We start from the raw sequence: 20,992 nt of genomic DNA on the forward strand, positions 1-20,992 counted from the left end.
ACGACCTACCCTTCACAAAACCATGTTGACTATCTCTAATCAAATTATTCCTTTCCAGATGATTATACATCCTATCTCTTATAAACCTTTTCAAGACTTTTCCCACAACAGAAGTAAGGCTCACTGGTCTATAGTTACCGGGGTTATCTCTACTCCCCTTCTTGAACAAGGGGACAACATTTGCTATCCTCCAGTCTTCTGGCACTATTCCTGTAGACAAAGATGACTTAAAGATCAAAGCCAAAGGCTCAGCAATCTCCTCCTTAGCTTCCCAGAGAATCCTAGGATAAATCCCATCCGGCCCAGGGGACTTATCTATTTTCACACTTTCCAGAATCGCTAACACCTCCTCCTTATGTACCTCAAGCCCTTCTAGTCTAGTAGCCTGTATCTCAGTATTCTCTTTGACAACTGTGTCTTTTTCCTGTGTGAATACAGTCGAGAAATACTCATTTAGCACCTCTCATATCTCCTTGGACTCCACGCACAACTTCCTGTCCTTGACTGGCCCTACTCTTACCTTAGTCATTCTTTTATTCCTGACATACCTATAGAAAGCTTTAGGGTTATCCTTGCTCCTACCTGCCAAAGATTTCTCATGTCCTCGCTTGGCTCTTCTTAGCTCTCCCTTTAGGTCCTTCCTAGCTAACATGTAACTCTCAAGTGCCCTAACTGAACCTTCACATCTCATCTTTACATAAGCCTCCTTCTTCCTCTTGACAAGTGTTTCAATGCTTTAGTAAACCACGGTTTCATCGCTCGACCACTTCCTCCCTGCCTGACAGGTACATACTTATCAAGGACACGCAGTAGCTGTTCCTTGAACATGCTCCACATTTCCATTGTGCCCATCACCTGCAGTTTTCCTCTCCAGGCGATGCATCCTAAGTCTTGCCTCATCGCATCGTAATTGCCTTTCCCCCAGATATGACTCTTGCCTTGCGGTATATACCTATCCCTTTCCATCGCTAAAGTAAACTTAATCGAATTGTGATCACTATCACCAAAGTGCTCACCTACCTCCAAATCTAACACCTGTCCTAGTTCATTACCCAGTACCAAATCCAATGTGGCCTCGCCTCTCGTTGGCCTATCTACATACTGCATCAGGAAACCCTCCTGCACACATTGGACAAAAACGGACCCATCTAAAGTACTCGAACTATAGTGTTTCCAGTCAATATTTGGAAAGTTAAAGTCCCCCATAACAACTACCCTGTTATTTTCGCTCCTATCCAGAATCATCTTTGCAATCCTTTCCTCTACATCTCTGGAACTTTTCGGAGGCCGATAGAATAGCCCTAACAGGGTGACCTCTCCTTTCCTGTTTCTTAATAATGGTCTTAAATAATGGTAATAAATCTAAGGAACCTTTTACCACAGAGAGCTGTGGAGGCTGGGTCGGTAAGTGCATTCAAGGCAGAGAGAGATTTAATCAGTGAGGGAATCGAGGGTTATGGGGATAAGGGGGGGGAGAGTGGAGTTGAGGATTATCAGATCAGATCAGCCATGATCTCATTGAATGGCGGAGCAGACTCGGTGGGCCGAATGGACTACTTCTGCTCCTACATCCTATAGTCAAGGTTGAGATAACCTTTCATCAGAACCAAGTTATAAATTGTGCATTTGTCTTCGATTGGGTGAGTGCTGATTGGGTCTGTGTCCTGGGTCGGTTGTTGTGGTAAATAAACAGTATGATTGATTTGTGCAATAGATTCCAGTTTGGTTTGTATAGGCGCTGGCTAGTTAGATTGACGTTGAATTCTCCCTCTCCAGGCTGTAAATCTATCCCTTCTTGAAGTTTTCCTGATCGCTGATTCCCTTTACAGTTGAGCCAATTTTAAAAATCAAGAATGTTCTTGACCTTTCTCACCTGAAATTTGTTCCAAAGTCTTGTCTGTGGAATGGGTTCCTGCAGCACATAGACTTTCCTGTGACTCAGCACCAATAGAGTAATCCCAGACAGCAAAGCCGAGTCACCCCACGTTTGGATAATAAGAATTGCACACTCATGCGTGACTGATACCTGATAGATCATAGAATTTAAAGTGCAGAAGGAGGCCATTCGGCCCATCAAGTCTGCACCGGCTCTTGGAAAGAGCATCCCACTTAAGCCCACGCCTCCAACCTATCCCTGGAACCCAGTAACCCCACCCAAACCTTTTTGGACACTGAGGGCAATTGATCATGGCCAATCCACCTAAGGTGCACAACTTTGGACTGTGGGAGGAAACCGGAGCACTCGGAGGAAACCTACACAGACACGGGGAGAACGTGCAGGCACCGCACACAGTGACCCAAGCTAGGAATTGAACCTGGGACCTTGGAGTTGTGAAGCAACTGTGCTAACCACTGCGCTACCGTACTGTATACAGTAAAGGGTAATGTGCCATATGGGGATTTTCCACACTTCATATATCTGCAGCTGTCTTCCTGATGAATCCATAGAATCTTAAACAGTGCAGAAGGAGGCTATTCGGCCCATCGGGCCTGCACTGACCCTCCGTAGAACACTCTACCTAGGCCCACTCCCTAGCGAGCCGCATCACTTTACTGCACTTGTACAATCAGTGAGTCCCACTCGAACTGGATATCACTGACCCTCGTGCTTCTGGGTATCGAGTAATAAAGCTCGAAATGTTCCAGTTATATAGAACGTTGGTTAGACCACATTTGGAATACGGTGTCCAATTCTGGCCACCGCACTACCAGAAGGACGAGGAGGCTTTGGAGAGAATACAGAAAAGGTTTCCCAGGGTGCTGCCTGGTATGGAGGGTATTAGCTATGAGGAGAGATTGAATAAACTGGGATTGTTCTTCCCAGAGAGACGGAGGCTGAGGGGCGACCTGATAGAAGTTTATAAAATTATTAGGGGTATAGATAGGGTGAACAGTTGGAGGCTTTTCCCCAGGGCGGAAATGACAATTACAAGGGGGTACAGGTTCAAGATGAGGGGGGAAAGGTTCAGTGGGGATGTGCGGCTAGAGTTTTTTACACAGAGGGTGGTGGTGGCCTGGAATGCGCTGCCAAGTGAGGTGGTTGAGGCAGATACGTTAGCGACCTTTCAGACTTATCTGGGTAGGCACATGAACAGACGGGGTATAGAAGGATGCAGGCGGTTGGTCTAGATAGGATACGTGATCGGCGCAGGCTGGGAGGGCTGAAGGTCCTGCTCCTGTGCTGTATTGTTCTGGGGCCGGTTTAGCACAGTGGGCTAAACAGCTGGCTTGTAATGCAGAACAATGCCAGGAGCGCGGGTTCAATTCCCGTACCGGCCTCCATGACCAGGTGCCGGAATGTGGCGACTAGGGGCTTTTCACAATAACTTCATTGAAGCCTACTTGTGACAGTAAGTGATTATTATTATTCAATGGGGCTGTTTCGCACAGGGCTAAATCGCTGGCTTTGAAAGCAGACCAAGCAGGCCAGCAGCACGGTTCGATTCCCGTAACAGCCTCCCCGAACAGGCGCCGGAATGTGGCGACTAGGGGCTTTTCACAGTAACTTCATTAGAAGCCTACTCGTGACAATAAGCGATTTTCAGTTTTTCATTTCATTTCTTTGTTCCCTATAACAAGCTGTCAGTGTACCTGCACGTATGGGATATTATTCAATGTCACGCACTTTGGGATTGCGATGGGTTCATATCTGACCCAAAGTCTCCTCCAGTTTGCAGGCGACCCCCGGGTCAATCAGCTGCTTCAAAACAAACATCAGTTGGTGGAATAAGAGGAGCTGATTGAGGACATTTCACGATGCAGTGAGGTGGGACATGGTGATGTCACAGAGGCCCAGGCTAAAGCTCTGGGTACATGGGTTCTAATCTCACCTCAGCAGCTGGTCAAATTTAAATTCAGTTAATAAAATTTGGAGTTGAAAAATTAGTTCCAGTAATGATGACTCTGAAATATTGTCAATTGTCGTAAAAACCCATCTGGTTCACTAATGTCCTTTAGGGAAGGAAATCTGCCGTCCTTACCCGGTCTGACCTACATGTGAATCCAGACCCACAGCAATGTGGGTGACTCTGGAATGGCCGAGCCAGACACTCCGTTATAGTCAACCGCGAGATAAACACAAAAAGGAATGAAGCCAGACGGACCTCCCGGAATCGACCCAGGCACCGGGAATGACAACGGCAAACCCAGCCCTGCCGACCCTGCAAATTCCTCCTTGTGCAATGTGGTTGACTCTAACTGCCCTCTCCAGGGCAATTAGGGGTGGGCAATAAATGCTGGTCTTGGCATGAAGCCCACATCCCAGGAATGAGTGAAGATAAACTCTACCCAACTCATTCTACTGCATCAGGCACATTATGGAATTTAATCTCCGACAGTGCATGTATACTTATCAACTCTACTCATTTCCTGAGGGAAGTTTTTAGAAATATCTCACTTCCCCCATGTGCCTGTAAATTACTCATTTTCAAATATCCCCATTGAATTTCATTATTGATGTGCTTCTCATTTATCCGTGCATTCCCAGTGATCGTAAACCACAGCATTCAAAAAATATTCACCTTCCCAAGCCCCTTTGCCGATTCTCTTCGATCCGTGTCCCTCTGGTTTCCCGCATCTCCAGCCACTGCAAACATTTTCTCCTTATTTACACCTCATCATTTTAAACCCCTCTATCAAATCTCCCTTTTAACCTTCTCTGCTGTAAAGAGAATAATAATAATCTCTATTAGTTTACTAATGAAGTTACTGTGAATTCTCCCAGCACCTCGTTCCACATCAGCTGAAGTCCCTCATGCCTGGTAGTTTTCTGGTCAATATACTCCACACCCTTCATACCTTTCCTAAAGAGTGGCGGCCAGAATTGGACACATTATTTTCTAAACGGTGGCAAACTAGTAATTAGGGAGTGGGAGAGAGATCTAGGAATCCAACTTCTGAAAACACTAAACGTCAGTGGATAGGTGCAAACACCGGCTAATAGAACATTGGCCTTTATTGTTGGGTAAGGACATTTAAGGTTCCAGAACCAAGAAGGATCGAAATTAACCTTGATCTGATTGAATGGGGGAGCAGGCTCAAAGGGCTGAATGGCCTCCTCCTGCTCTAGCCGAGGCTGAAGCAGTGATTTATATTGGGTTGTGTTACAGGTGAGTCGGATTCTGGAGCGAGAGGACTCACGAACAATGGATGAAGCTAGTGCAGTCCGCAACTACACCGATCAAATGATGTACCTGTTGGCAGAGGAGAGGCCCCAGGAGGAGACGGGGATCGGTCCCATCCTGGAGCTGGTGATTTTGGAGGGAATCCTGGAAAGGCTGCTGAGCTGGAACCTGTGCTGGCAATTTAACGATGACAAAAAAATGGAGCAATTGAAGCTGTACGAGCTGCTGGTCAGTCAGTCCCACCAGCCCCTGCTACGATACAAGCCCATCCTCAACCCGTTGATGAGGTTGCTGAGCGTGTGTGTTGAACCTCAGTCCCCCGTGGTGGAAAACAACCTGGTGTTGCTACTTAACCAGATCTGTGTGTCACTGGCCAAGGAGCCCTCCATCCTCGAACTCTTCTTTCACACTCCGACCCACCAGGTCCCTGCCAACCTCCTCATCTTCTCCATTCTTATTCCCTTCATCCACCGCGATGGTCTGATTGGACAGCAAGCGCGAGACGCACTGCTCCTCATCATGGCCATCTCCGCAGAGAATGACACTGTGGGGAGATATATCGCGGAAAACTCCTACTTCTGCCCGGTAAGTGCACACCTGTGGTGGAGGGAGGGGTTACGAGGGAGGGGGGGTGTGGTGTTGGGGCCTGTGGTGGAGGGAGGTGTTGGGGCCTGTGGTGGAGGGAGGGGTTACGGAGGTGGGGGGGAGGTGTGGTGTCGAGGCCTGTGGTGGAGGTAGGGGTTACGGCGGAGGGGTGTGGTGTCGAGGCCTGTGGTGGAGGGAGGGGTTATGGGGGGGTATGGTGTCGAGGCCTGAGGTGGAGGGAGGGTTACGGGGGGTGTGGTGTTGGGGCCTGTGGTGGAGGGAGGGGTTATGGGGAGGGGGGTGTGGTGTTGGGGCCTGTGGTGGAGGGAGGGGTTGCGGGAAGGGGAGGGTGTGGTGTTGGGGCCTGTGGTGGAGGGAGGGGTTACGGTGAGGGGGGTGTGGTGTCGAGGCTTGAGGTGGAGGGAGGGGTTACGGTGAGGGGGGGGGGTGGTGTCGAGGCCTGTGGTGGAGGGAGGGGTTACGAGGGGGATGTGGTGTTGGGGCCTGTGGTGGAGGGAGGGGTTGGGGCCTGTGGTGGAGGGAGGGGTTACGGAGGGTAAGGGAGGGGTTCCTGCTGTCTGACTAACACTCCCATTTCCTACCCCATGAACTGCGCTCAGCAACTGCCTTTCCCACCCAGCCCCTTGTCCAACTCTTCACACATTACGAGCCTATTGAACCCTGGGGATGCGGCCGCCCAGCCCAGGCCTGTCCTTACACATACTCTCCAGCTACTTACTGGATAGTGATCCCTCTCGGCCCTGTTAACCCAGGGACATGGAGACAGTAATGGGAAATGGCCAGTGAGCTGGAATCCAGCCTGCGACTGGGCCTCTCTGACCCACTTTGTCCTGTGTCGGGGAGGGTGCCGCTGGAGCAGCACCTTTATTGAAGTGTTGAGTAAACAAGCTTGGTGCTCTGTACAATATTTAATGTGTGTCAATGTTTACCAGGGGTCAAAGAACAAAGAACAAAGAAAATTACAGCACAGGAACAGGCCCTTCGACCCTCCCAGCCTGCGCCGATCCAGATCCTTTATCTAAACCTGTCTCCTATTTTCCAAGGTCTACTTCCCTCTGTTCCCGCCCGTTCATATATCTGTCCAGATGCATCTTAAATGATGCTATCGTACCCGCCTCTACCACCTCCGCTGGTAAAGCGTTCCAGGCACCCACCACCCTCTGCGTAAAAAACTTTTCACGCACATCTCCCTTAAACTTTCCCCCTCTCACCTTGAAATCGTGATCCCTTGTAACTGACACCCCCACTCTTGGGAAAATATTGTAGACCTCAATCAGGTCCCCCCCTTCAACCTTCGTCTTTCCAACGAAAACAATCCGAATCTACTCAACCTTTCTTCATAGCTAGCACCCTCCATACCAGGCAACATCCTGGTGAACCTCCTCTCCACCTTCTCCAAAGCATCCACATCCTTTTGGTAATGTGGCGACCAGAACTGCACGCAGTATTCCAAATGTGGCCTAACCAAAGTCCTATACAACTGTAACATGACCTGCCGACTCTTGTACTCAATACCCCGTCCGATGAAGGCAAGCATGATGTATGCCTTCTTGACCACTCTATCAACCTGCGTTGCCACCTTCAGGGTACAATGGACCTGAACTCCCAGATCTCTCTGTACATCAATTTTCCCCAGGACTCTTCCATTGACCGTATAGTCCGCTCTTGAATTAGATATTCCAAAATGCATCACCTCGCATTTGCCTGGATTGATCTCCATCTGCCATTTCTCTGCCCAACTCTCCAATCTATCTATATTTTGCTGTATTCTCTGACAGTCCTCCTCACTATCTGCTACTTCACCAATCTTAGTATCATCTGCAAACTTGCTAATCAGACCACCTATACCTTCCTCCGGATCATTTATGTAGATCACAAACAGCAGTGGTCCGAGCACGGATCCCTGTGGAACACCACTAGTCACCCTTCTCCATTTTAAGACACTCCCTTCCACCACTACTCTCTGTCTCCTGTTGCCCAGCCAGTTCTTTATCCATCTAGCTAGTACACCCTGAACCCCAAACGACTTCACTTTTTCCATCAACCTCAGTGAGTGTGCCAGCATTTACAGGGGGTCCCCGGGGGGAGTGTGTCAGTATTTACAGGGGGTCCCGGGGGGAGTGTGTCAGTATTTACAGGGGGTCCCGGGGAGTGTGCCAGCATTTACAGAGGGTCCCAGGGTGGAGTGTGTCAGTATTTACAGGGGGACCCCGGGGAGTGTGTCAGTATTTACAGGGGGTCCCCGGGGGGGGGAGTGTCAGTATTTACGGGGGGTCCCCGGGGAATGTGTCAGTATTTACAGGGGGTACCCGGGGAGTGTGTCAGTATTTACAGGGGGTACCCGGGGAGTGTGTCAGTATTTACAGGGGGTCCCCGGGGGGAGTGTGTCAGTATTTACAGGGGGTCCCCAGGGAGTGTGTCAGTATTTACAGGGGGTCCCCGGGAGTGTGTCAGTATTTACAGGGGGTCCCCGGGGGGAGTATGTCAGTATTTACAGGGGGTCCCGGGGAGTGTCAGTATTTACAGGGGGTTCCCGGGGAGTGTGTCAGTATTTACAGGGGGTCCCCGGGGGGGGGAGTGTGTCAGCATTTACAGGGGGTCCCCGAGGGAGTGTGTCAGTATTTACGGGGGGTCCCCGGGGGGAGTGTGTCAGTATTTACAGGGGTCCCCGGGGGGAGTGTCAGTATTTACAGGGGGTCCCCGGGGAGTGTGTCAGTATTTACAGGGGTCCCCGGGGGGAGTGTGTCAGTATTTACAGGGGGTCCCCGGGGAGTGTGTCAGTATTTACAGGGAGTCCCCGGGGAGTGAGTCAGTATTTACAGGGGGTCCCCGAGGGAGTGTGTCAGTATTTACAGAGGGCCCCGGGGGAGTGTATCAGTATTTACAGGGGGTCCCCGGGGAGTGTGTCAGTATTTACAGGGGGTCCCCGGGGAGTGTGTCAGTATTTACAGGGGGTCCCCGGGGGGAGTGTGTCAGTATTTACAGGGTGACCCCGGGGGGGGAGTGAGTCAGTATTTACAGGGGGTCCCCGGGGAGTGTGTCAGTATTTACAGGGGGTCCCCGGGGAGTGTGTCAGTATTTACAGAGGGTCCCCGAGGGAGTGTGTCAGTATTTACAGAGGGTCCCCGAGGGAGTGTGTCAGTATTTACAGGGGGTCCCCGGGGAGTGTGTCAGTATTTACAGAGGGTCCCCGGGGAGTGTGTCAGTATTTACAGAGGGTCCCCGAGGGAGTGTGTCAGTATTTACAGGGGGTCCCCGGGGAGTGTGTCAGTATTTACAGGGGGTCCCCGGGGAATGTGTCAGTATTTACAGGGGGTCCCCGAGGGAGTGTGTCAGTATTTACAGGGGGTCCCCGGGGAGTGTCAGTATTTACAGGGGGTCCCCGAGGGAGTGTGTCAGTATTTACAGGGGGTCCCCGGGGAGTGTCAGTATTTAAAGAAAGTCCCCGGGGAGTGTGTCAGTATTTACAGGGAGTCCCCGGGGAATGTGTCAGTATTTACAGGGGGTCCCCGGGGGGGAGTGTGTCAGTATTTACAGGGGGTCCCCGGGGAGTGTCAGTATTTAAAGAAAGTCCCCGGGGAGTGTGTCAGTATTTACAGGGGGTCCCCGGGGGGAGTGTGTCAGTATTTACAGGGGGTCCCCGAGGGAGTGTGTCAGTATTTACAGGGGGTCCCCAGGGGGAGTGTGTCAGTATTTACAGAGGGCCCGGGGGGGGGGGGGGGGGGGGGGGGGGGGGGGGGGGGGGGGGGGGGGTTGTGTCGGTATTTACAGGGGGACCCCGGGTATTGACAGTGCAGAATGAGGCCATTTGGCCCATCGGGTCTGCATCGACCCTTGGAAAGAGCTCCCTATTTAAGCTTTTGCCCATTGCCTCTAACCTGTCACCATAATCCCCTGAGGGGCAATTGATCGTGGCCAATCCAGCGAACCTGCTCAACTTTGGACTGTGGGAGGAATCCAAATTCCGCACAGACAGTCAACACAGACTGGAATTGAACCTGGGACCGTGAAACTGAGAGACAGCAATGCTAACCACTGTGCTACCGTTATTGGTGAGGGTCAGTTGTGGAGATCATTGCCTTTTGGCCCAGTGCTGAAACAGCCCAGTGTGTGATCATGGACTCTGCCGGCACTGCCGCCTAGATTCTCCCTCTCTGGGACGATGTCGCCAAGCCGTTGTGAAAACTGGGGCCTTTCACAACAACAACTGGAGTGAAAAGGTCGCTTATTCACAGCCCCTGCTGGGGGCTGGCGGGGTGTGGAGAATCCAGCCCTGTGACTCAGTGCCGGCTGCTGGAACGGCCCAGTGTGTGACCAGGGACTCTGCAGGCAGTCTGTCTCAGTGCTGGCTAAGCCCAGTGTGTGACCAGGGACTCTGCAGGCAGTCTGTCTCAGTGCTGGCTAAGCCCAGTGTGTGACCAGGGACTCTGCAGGCAGTCTGTCTCAGTGCTGGCTAAGCCCAGTGTGTGACCAGGGACTCTGCAGGCAGTCTGTCTCAGTGCTGGCTAAGCCCAGTGTGTGACCAGGGACTCTGCAGGCAGTCTGTCTCAGTGCTGGCTAAGCCCAGTGTGTGACCAGGGACTCTGCAGGCAGTCTGTCTCGGTGCTGGCTAAGCCCAGTGTGTGACCAGGGACTCTGCAGGCAGTCTGTCTCAGTGCTGGCTAAGCCCAGTGTGTGACCAGGGACTCTGCAGGCAGTCTGTCTCAGTGCTGGCTAAGCCCAGTGTGTGACCAGGGACTCTGCAGGCAGTCTGTCTCAGTGCTGGCTAAGCCCAGTGTGTGACCAGGGACTCTGCAGGCAGTCTGTCTCAGTGCTGGCTAAGCCCAGTGTGTGACCAGGGACTCTGCAGGCAGTCTGTCTCAGTGCTGGAACGGCCCAGTGTGTGACCAGGGACTCTGCAGGCAGTCTGTCTCGGTGCTGGCTAAGCCCAGTGTGTGACCAGGGACTCTGCAGGCAGTCTGTCTCAGTGCTGGCTAAGCCCAGTGTGTGACCAGGGACTCTGCAGGCAGTCTGTCTCAGTGCTGGCTAAGCCCAGTGTGTGACCAGGGACTCTGCAGGCAGTCTGTCTCGGTGCTGGCTAAGCCCAGTGTGTGACCAGGGACTCTGCAGGCAGTCTGTCTCGGTGCTGGCTAAGCCCAGTGTGTGACCAGGGACTCTGCAGGCAGTCTGTCTCAGTGCTGGCTAAGCCCAGTGTGTGACCAGGGACTCTGCAGGCAGTCTGTCTCAGTGCTGGCTAAGCCCAGTGTGTGACCAGGGACTCTGCAGGCAGTCTGTCTCAGTGCTGGAACGGCCCAGTGTGTGACCAGGGACTCTGCAGGCAGTCTGTCTCGGTGCTGGCTAAGCCCAGTGTGTGACCAGGGACTCAGCAGGCAGTCTGTCTCAGTGCTGGCTAAGCCCAGTGTGTGACCAGGGACTCTGCAGGCAGTCTGTCTCGGTGCTGGCTAAGCCCAGTGTGTGACCAGGGACTCAGCAGGCAGTCTGTCTCGGTGCTGGCTGCGTCCTGTCAGAGGTGGATTGGAATGTTTGGAATCTCCTGGGCGGTTACTGAAGCAAGCTAACAGGGTGTGTACCCTTGCCTCTCGAGGGCCGGACACAACCACTTCCTGGCAGCGTGGCTGTTCCTGCCCTGGTCACAGCTGAGTGGAGTATTTACTGAGGCTGCTTTTAGATTGGATTGCAAAGTCTGCTGCCACTTTATCGGGCACCGGCTTGGCACCCTCCAGTATTTAACCCACTCCTCTCTGCCCACTGCTTGATGTAAAAGTTCTTGTGGGATATGCTCAAATTGGCTGAGCCATTTCCCACATTACAATTGGCTTTAAAAACACTTTTGTAAGTTCGAAAGGGTGTGAAAGGTGCTTTGAAATGGGAATTTTTCTTCAGCTTTTATAGCAGCTAATTTACATCAAGCTGACATCAGCATCTCTAAACCGGACCTTCCAAACCCATCATTGTGAAGGAGCAAAGAGATTCGCATGTCCTGATACAGAAATCACTCAGCTGGTGTACAACAACAACACCCACTATTTATACAGCACCTTTACCACAGGAAAACATCCCACACTGCTTCACAAATGAGCCACACAGATAGGACAGGTGGCCAACAGTGCCCTCAAAGAGCTGTGTTTTAGAAAGAGCGGGAATGGAGAAATTCCGGGAGAGAAATCCAGAGCTTTGATCCCAGGCAGCTGGAGGTACAGTTCCTAAGGTGGAAATTGGGAGAGGTTGAGGAGAGCAGGTATCTCAGAGCAGTGTCGGGCTGGAGGAGATTTGAAAACAAGAATGAGAATTTTAAAAAGCACAGATACCAAAGGTAATAAGAAAGGATAAAACGATTAAAAGTCTGAGGGTGGCATTAGTGGAATTCGATGGAATCTATTTTTAAATTCATCGATAGGATGTGGGCGTCGCTTAATAGAACAGCATTTATTACCCATCCCTAGTTGCCCTTCAGAAGGTGGTGGGTGAGCTGCCTTATTGAACCGCTGCAGTCTTTGTGGTGTAGATACACCCACTGTGCAGTTAGGGAGGGAGTTCCAGGCTGTTGCCCCAGTGACAGTGAAGGAACGGCCGATATATTTCCCAGTCAGGGTGGTGAGTGACTTGGAGGGGAACCTCCAGGTGGTGGGGTTCCCAAGTATCTGCTGCTCTTGTCCTTCTAGATGGTAGAGGCCGTGGGTTTGGAAGATGCTGCCTTGGTGAGTTTCTGCAGTGCATCTTGTAGATGGTACACACGGCTGCCACTGTGTGACGGTGGTGGAGGGAGTGAATGTTTGTAGAAGGAGGAGCAATCAAGCGGGGCTGCTTTGTGCTGGATGGTGTTGAGCTTCTTGAGTATTGTTGGAGCTGCGCTCATCCAGGCAAGTGGAGAGTATTCCATCACACTCCTGACTTGTGCCTTGTAGATGGTGGACAGGCTTTGGGGGTATCAAGAACACGCCCCCCTCCCCCCCGCTGTGGAAATGTTCAGAGAATGCTCAGTGACACTTTGATCTTTGATGAGGAAGGTTGATAGATTTTCATTGCATATACTGAGGGATGTGGAACTATGGGGCTGGATGTCCTGTCTCACATGACTGTAATATAACACATGATGTCCTCCTAATGTCTACTTTCTCCACCTGTCCTGTCGTGTGTAACACATCCCCCGAATCCCCACATTGAGTTGTGGGTGAATGAGACGTTTATAAAGCTTCGTCTGTGTCTTGTTTGATGTTGTGTGCTGTCCCTCTGACCTTTCACCTTGGCTCCTACAGGTGCTGGCCACGGGTCTCAGTGCACTTTATTCATCCTTACCTCGAAAGATTGAAGTGCGTGGCGATGATTGGCATGCGCTGCGGCGTGAGGATTGGATAGGTGTCACCTCGCTCACCATGTTCATGAACTCCCTGGAATTCTGTAACGCTGTCATTCAGGTACTCTGCTCCTGTTCTAAAGCCAGGCTGTTAACAACATCGCTATTCATCAAGAAAAGGAGTTTACTGGCCAGTATCAGTTACAATCTGATCAAGAGATTCACTGAATCTTTTCAGTGCAGAAGGAGGCCATTCATCCCAGCAAGGTCTGCACTGACTCTCGGGAAAGAACATTCATCAAATCCCACTCCCCTGCCTGATCCCCGGAACCTTGCACATTCTTTCTTTTCAGAGAACAATCCAACTCCCTTTTGAATACCTCGATCGAAGCTGCCTCCACCGCCCTCTCAGGAAGTTTGCTCCAGACTCGAACCACCCCCTGGGTGAAATAATTTTTCCTCGCATTGTTTCTGCTTCTTTTGCCCTTTTCTGCAAGGACAGCAGTCCCAACCTCTCCCATCTATCACCATACCTCCAGTTATTTACCTCTGGAATCATTGTGAATCTCCTCTGTACTCTCCCCAACACATCCTTCATTAAGTGGCAGCACGGTAGCATGGTGGTTAGCATAAATGCTTCGCAGCTCCAGGGTCCCAGGTTCGATTCCCGGCTGGGTCACTGTCTGTGCGGAGTCTGCACGTCCTCCCCGTGTGTGCGTGGGTTTCCTCCGGGTGCTCCGGTTTCCTCCCACAGTCCAAAGATGTGCGGGTTAGGTGGATTGGCCATGATAAATTGCCCGTAGTGTCCTAAAAAGTAAGGTTGGGGGGGGGGTTGTTGGGTTACGGGTATAGGGTGGATACGTGGGTTTGAGTAGGGTGATCATTGCTCGGCACAACATCGAGGGCCGAAGGGCCTGTTCTGTGCTGTACTGTTCTATGTTCTAAGTATGGTGCCCAGAACTGGACACAGAAATCCAGATGAGGCCTAACTCGTGTCCTGTACAAGTTCATCATGACCACTGTACTCTTGTACTTAATATCCCTATTAATAGAACCCTATGTGTTTCATTCACAGTCTCTCTACTTACCCTACTACCTTCACTGACTTATGTACATTGTCTCACAGATCCCTTTGTTCCTGCACCTCCTTAAGGCTTTCTCTCTTTATTTGATTCTGTCGCTTCACGCTCATCCTGCCAAAAGGAATGACCCAACACTCTCTGCACTGAACTCCATCTGCCACTTGTCTGCCCAATCCACCAGCATGTATCGATGCTCTTTAGAAGTTCCAATCATCGTATCATTGGTAAATTTTGAAATCATGCCCTCCGCACCAAGGTCTGGGTCATTCATATATACCAGGGAGAGAGAGGATGCCAAGGCTGGGGAATCCCTGGAGAACTCCACTACAAACCTTTCTCCAGTCCAGTTGGAAAACCAACTATTTCATATAAAAGGGACGATCCTTTAAAACAGAGATGAGGAGGAATTTCTTCAGCCAGAGGGTGGTGAATCTGTGGAACTCTTTGCCGCAGAAGGCTGTGGGGGCCGAATCACTGAGTGTCTGTAAGACAGAGATAGATAGGTTCTTGATTAATAAGGGGATCAGGGGCTATGGGGAGAAGGCAGGAGAATGGGGATGAGAAAAATATCAGCCATGATTGAATGTCAGAGCTGACTGAATGGGCCGAGTGGCCTAATTCTGCTCCTATGGTTTTATTTATCATTCTTGTCCCTTTCCTGTCATTCAGCCAATTTCTTATCCGAGTACCTGCTTTCCCTTTTATTCCATGAGCCAGAATTTTACTCACAAGTCTGTTGTGTGGCACTGTATCAAATACCTTCTGAACTCCCGGTGGATTGGAAATTAGCAAACAGCAAACGTGACGCCACTGTTTAAAAAAGGAGGTAGGCAGAAAGCAGGAAATTATAGGCCAGTGAGTTTAACTTCGGTAATAGGGAAGATGCTGGAATCTATCATCAAGGAAGAAATTGCAAGGCATCTGGATAGAAATTGTCCCATTGGGCAGACGCAGCATGGGTTCGTTAAAGGCAGGTCATGCCTAACTAATTTAGTGGAATTTTTTGAGGACATTACCAGTGCAGTAGATAACGGGGAGCCGATGGATGTGGTATATCTGGATTTCCAGAAAGCCTTTGACAAGGTGCCACACAAAAGGTTGCTGCATAAGATAAAGATGCATGGCATTAAGGGTAAAGTAGTAGCATGGATAGAGGATTGGTTAATTAATAGAAAGCAAAGAGTTGGGATAAATGGGTGTTTCTCTGGTTGGCAATCAGTAGCTAGTGGTGTCCCTCAGGGATCCGTGTTGGGCCCACAATTGTTCACAATTTACATTGATGATTTGGAGTTGGGGGACCAAGGGCAATGTGTCCAAGTTTGCAGATGACACTAAGATGAGTGGTAAAGCGAAAAGTGCAGAGGATACTGGAAGTCTGCATAGGGATTTGGATAGGTTAAGTGAATGGGCTCGGGTCTGGCAGATGGAATACAATGTTGACAAATGTGAGATTATCCATTTTGGTAGGAATAACAGCAAACGGGATTATTATTTAAACGATAAAATATTAAAGCATGCCGCTGTTCAGAGAGACTTGGGTGTGCTAGTGCATGAGTCACAGAAGGTTGGTTTACAAGTGCAACAGGTGATTAAGAAGGCAAATGGAATTTTGTCCTTCATTGCTAGAGGGATGGAGTTTAAGACTAGGGAGGTTATGTTGCAATTGTATAAGGTGTTAGTGCAGCCACACCTGGAGTATTGTGTTCAGTTTTGGTCTCCTTACTTGAGAAAGGACGTACTGGCACTGGAGGGTGTGCAGAGGAGATTCACTAGGTTAATCCCAGAGCTGAAGGGGTTGGATTATGAGGAGAGGTTGAGTAGACTGGGACTGTGCTCGTTGGAATTTAGAAGGATGAGGGGGGATCTTATAGAAACATTTAAAATTATGAAGGGAATAGATAGGATAGATGCGGGCAGGTTGTTTCCACTGGCGGGTGACAGCAGAACTAGGGGGCATAGCCTCAAAATAAGGGGAAGTAGATTTAGGACTGAGTTTAGGAGGAACTTCTTCACCCAAAGGGTTGTGAATCTATGGAATTCCTTGCCCAGTGAAGCAGTTGAGGCTCCTTCATTACATGTTTTTAAGGTAAAGATAGATAGTTTTTTGAAGAATAAAGGGATTAAGGGTTATGGTGTTCGGGCCGGAAAGTGGAGCTGAGTCCACAAAAGATCAGCCATGATCTAATTGAATGGCGGAGCAGGCTCGAGGGGCCAGATGGCCGACTCCTGCTCCTAGTTCTTATGTTCTTATGTTCTTATGAAAGCCCGCATACACTACATCAACAGCATTGCCCTTTTCAACCTTCTCTCTTACCATCTCAAAAACATTTGCAAGGTAGTTCAGCATGATTTCCCCTTAATGAATCCTGGCTTTCTTTAATAATCCTGCACCTATCTAAGTGACTTTTGATTTTGTCCTGAACTATAGTTTCTAGAAGGTTCCCTATGTTATGGGCCAGGGTTTAGCGAACCCCAAAGTGTATCATGGAGTTCACCTGACCCACAACTTTTAATCGATTGTGGTATGGGGAGCACACGGCCCACTCTACAGGTGTGGTACAGCAGAAATGGAAAAGTATTTTTTAAAGCAAAACAATGTTTATTCTATGAACTCAAGTTAACCTTTTTAAAACATACAGTGAACATCTTAGCAACCATTAATGCAAATACAACCCCCAAAGAATACAGCACTAAGTAATGCTTTAAGCTTTCCTTTTAACATCCATACGACTTAAAAACACCTTTTAACAGAAGGACATCAGGTTTACATTCACTACTGAGAACATTTATAATTCCGAATTCACCAAATGATCAAGAGATAGTCTTTTCATGGCAGAGAGAACAGCAGTACACCTGCTTTGTCTGGCTTCAGCTCCAACACTGAAAACGAAACTAAAACCCACCCTGCAGCAAACAACCTAAAATGAAAGTAAAAAAGCTGACAGACAATCCAGCTCCACCCACTCTCTGACATCACTGCAGTAGTAAACAGCCATTTCTTAAAGGTACTCTCACTGCAGTTGTTTACATAGACACCCATTTATAAACACCCATTTCTTAAAGGTACTCTGACATGACACCTCACACTGAAGTTGCTCTGATGGGTCTGTAGTTGCTGGCTTTATCTTGCTCCTCTTTTTGAATAAGGGTGTAACATTCACAATTCTCCAGTCCTCCAGAACCACCCCAGTGACCCAGGAAGCCTGGAAGGTTATCACCAGAGCTTCTAAAATTCCACCTCCCCCAGTATACTTGGATGCATCTCACCCAGTCCTGGTAACTTATCAATTTTAAGTAAAGACATAACATCTCCTCCTTCTCAATTGTAAATTCCTCAAGTATACCAGTTACCTCCTCTCTCGCCTCGGCCGAGCTAGCATCCTCTTCCTTTATCAATTCACCTGAGGAAGGAACAGTGCTCAGAAAGCCAGCGATTTGAAACAAACATGTTGGACTTTAACCTAACTTCATACTGTGCTCACCCCAGTCCAACACCGGCATCTCCACATCATTCCTTTATAAAGACAGATGAAAAGTACTCGTTTAATACCTCCGCATCTTCCTGCCTGCCTGCACAAACAAGTCTTTTGTATCCTGAACCGACTCTTTCTTTTACCACCCTTTATTATTTCATAGAATTTACAGTGCAGAAGGAGGCCATTCGGCCCATCGAGTCTGCACCGGCTCTTGGAAAGAGCACCCTACCCAAGGTCAACTCCTCCACCCTATCCCCATAACCCAGTAACCCCACCCCACACTAAGGGCAATTTTGGACACTATTATCATGGCCAATCCACCTAACCTGCACATCTTTGGGCTGTGGGAGGAAACCGGAGCATCCGGAGGAAACCCACGCAGACACGGGGAGGATGTGCAGACTCCGCACAGACAGTGACCCAGCCGGGAATCGAACCTGGGACCCTGGAGCTGTGAAGCCATTGTGCTATCCACAAAGCGTTTAAAGAAAATCTTTGGATTTTCCTGCTCCCTCCCTACTTTCCTGATTAGCTTTTTCACTTGCCCTGTTGACATTCTACTCTCTGCCTGATTCTCCATTTTATTTTCATCCTGACATCGATCATACGCACGCTTCTTCCTTTTCATCTTCACCTCTATCTTACTCCTTACCCATGGTGTTTGAGATTTATTTGTCCTACTTTTTCCCTTCAAAGGAATGTACTCTGACATCGCCTGCAATACTATCTCTTCTGAAGATGACCCATTGTTCCACTAAGTCCAACTCACTCGATTCAGACGCATTCTCATCCCATCCAAGTTGGCTTTTGCCCAGTTGAAAATTCCTGTTCCGACTTGCTCCTTACCCTTTTCCATTACCCAAACTTTATGATGCAACGATCACTGTCCCCTAAACGCTGTTCCACTCTTATTTGATCCACTTGGTCCAACTCATTCCCCAGAAGCAGTTCCAACAATGGCACGCCCTCTCATTGGAGACGGAATGATTCTGCTGCAGGAAATTATCTTGAACACCTTCCAGGGAATGTTGCCACTCGTGTCCTTCTGCCCTTTTCCCATTCCAGCCTCTAATTGGACAATTGGAATCCCCCGTTATAATCCCTCCCACCCCCAGTCTGCTTTCCTTCCTTCCTTTTCTCACTCTCCTCAACACCTTGTAACCAGGAATAGTCAACACCCAGTCCTCCCTTTGAGCCGGCTTTCTGTTATATCAATAATAACACAATTCCAGTTGTCAATCTGTGCCTGGAGTTCACCCAGTTTATTAACCACTTTCTGTTTATTCACGTCCACGTCCATTAATCCGGATTGAAGCTTTTTAACTTTCCCTCTTACTCTCACCCCATCGAAGAATTTACTACAACCTATTCAGGGTGAATTCAATAAACATCTGGAATTTAAAGTCTAGTAACGATCATTGCTGATTGTTGTAAAAACCCATCTGGTTCACTAATGTCCTTTAGGGAAGGGAATCTGCCGTCCTTACCCGGTCTGGCCTACACGTGACTCCAGACCCACAGCAATGTGGTTGACTCTTAAATACCCTCAGGGAGGGGCAATAAATATTGGCACAGGCCGTTGTGCCCACTTCCCATGAATGAATAAATAAAATAAACCTTCTCCCCGTGTCTGCGTGGGTTTCCTCCGGGTGCTCCGGTTTCCTCCCACAAATCCCGAAAGACGTGCTGTTAGATGAATTGGACATTCTGAATTCTCCCTCTGTGTACCCGAACAGGCGCCGGAGTGTGGCAACTAGGGGCTTCATTGCAGTGTTGATGTAAGCCAACTTGTGACAATAATAAAGATTATATTATATTAATAGAAACTTTAGTTCCATCAAATTCTCCAAGTATTCAATAGGTTTGTATCGGTACATGGAGAGAAAAAGATCGGTGAAGACAAATGTAGGTCCCTTACTGTCAGAAATAGGGGAATGTATAATAGGGAAACATGAAATGGCTGAGCAACTAAACACAGGCTTTGCTTCTGTTTTCACAGATGAGGTCACAAATCAGATCCCAGAAATGTTGGGGATGACAGGGTTTAGTGAGAGGGAGGAACTGGAGATCAATTTCAGAAATGGTGTTGGGAAAATTGATGGGATTGAAGGCTGATAAATCCCCAGGGCCTGAGAATCTACATCCCAGAGTACTGAAGGAGGTGGCTCTAGAAATCGTGGATACATTGGTGGATTCTACAGACTCTGGAACAGTTCCTGCAGATTGGAGGGTGGCTAATGTAACTCCGCTATTTAAAAAGGGAGGTTGAGAGGAAGCAGGGAATTATAGACCAGTCAGCCTGACGTCAGTAGTGAGGAAAATTCGAGAATTCACTATCAAAGATTTTATAGCAGAGTTCTGAGAAAACAGTGGCAGGATCGGACAGAGTCAGCATGGATTGATGAAGGGGAAATCATGCTCGACAAATCTACTGGAATTCTTCGAGGATGTAACAAGTAGAGTTGATGAAGAGGAGACAGTGGATGTGGTTTATTTGGAGTTTAGAAGGCTTTTGGTCTCATAGAAACCTGTAGAATTCTAACAGGACTGGGCAGGGTAGATGCAGGAAGGATGTTCCCGATGGTGGGTGTGTCCAGAACCAGGGGTCACAGTCTGAGGATACGGGGTAGACCATTAGGACAGAGATGAGGAGACATTTCTTCACCCAGCGAGTGGTCGGCCTGTGGAATTCATTACCACAGGATGTAGTTGAGGCCAAAACATGTTTTCAAGGAGCAGTTAGATATCGCACATGGGGTACAGGGGATCAAAGGCTATGGGGGAAAGTGGGATTAGGCTATTGAGTTGGATGATCAGCTATGATCATAATGAATGATGGAGCAGGCTCAAAGGGCCGAATGGCCTCCTCCTGCTGTTATTTGTTATGTTTCTGTTTCCCATGATACTACTCTCTGATATATTCTCCTTATCAGTTAATATTTCTCCACTTCCCACCACCAGTTTTTATCTCGTCCTTTCTGAATTTCCCTCTGCTAATCTAGTGTTAACCCTCCCCAATAGCATCAGTGAACGTCCCCCATGAGGAGATTCATCCCAGCCCAAGTTGTAACCGTCCATCTTGTAAAGGCTCCACCTGCCCCAGAAACGAATCCAGTGCCTCAGAAATCTGAATCCTCTCTCTTACTCCTCCAGCCATGTGTGGAACTGCTCAACGTCCCTCTTCCTCTGCCCGCCAGCATTGGGGCAGCTATCCTGAAATTACTGCTCTTCAGGTCCTGATTTCCAATTTCTAACTCCCTAAAATTTGCCTTTTCCTGCCTGTATCATTGCCTGACATGTAAATAAAGGGTTTGGGGTATTTTATATATAGGGGCGCGATTCACCCAAAATATGACAAATGACCGTCAACCGGCAATTCCTGCCCGAGGTCAGTGACCTTTACACGGTCCC

General features: G+C 49.1%; 1 protein-coding gene across 1 annotated transcript in view; it reads left to right on the forward strand.

Annotated features, from left to right (window-relative positions):
• The window catches only part of LOC119977775 (FTS and Hook-interacting protein homolog), a 74,287-nt gene that overhangs the window by 42,717 nt on the left and 10,578 nt on the right, over positions 1 to 20,992 (forward strand). The window contains exons 3-4 of the mRNA XM_038818983.1: positions 5,109 to 5,708; positions 12,986 to 13,144. Of these exons, the coding sequence (XP_038674911.1) occupies positions 5,109 to 5,708; positions 12,986 to 13,144 (759 nt within the window). The remainder of the gene's footprint in view (positions 1 to 5,108; positions 5,709 to 12,985; positions 13,145 to 20,992) is intronic.

The sequence above is a fragment of the Scyliorhinus canicula genome, chromosome 14, assembly GCF_902713615.1.
Source record: "Scyliorhinus canicula chromosome 14, sScyCan1.1, whole genome shotgun sequence".
In the NCBI taxonomy this organism is placed as follows: domain Eukaryota; kingdom Metazoa; phylum Chordata; class Chondrichthyes; order Carcharhiniformes; family Scyliorhinidae; genus Scyliorhinus; species Scyliorhinus canicula.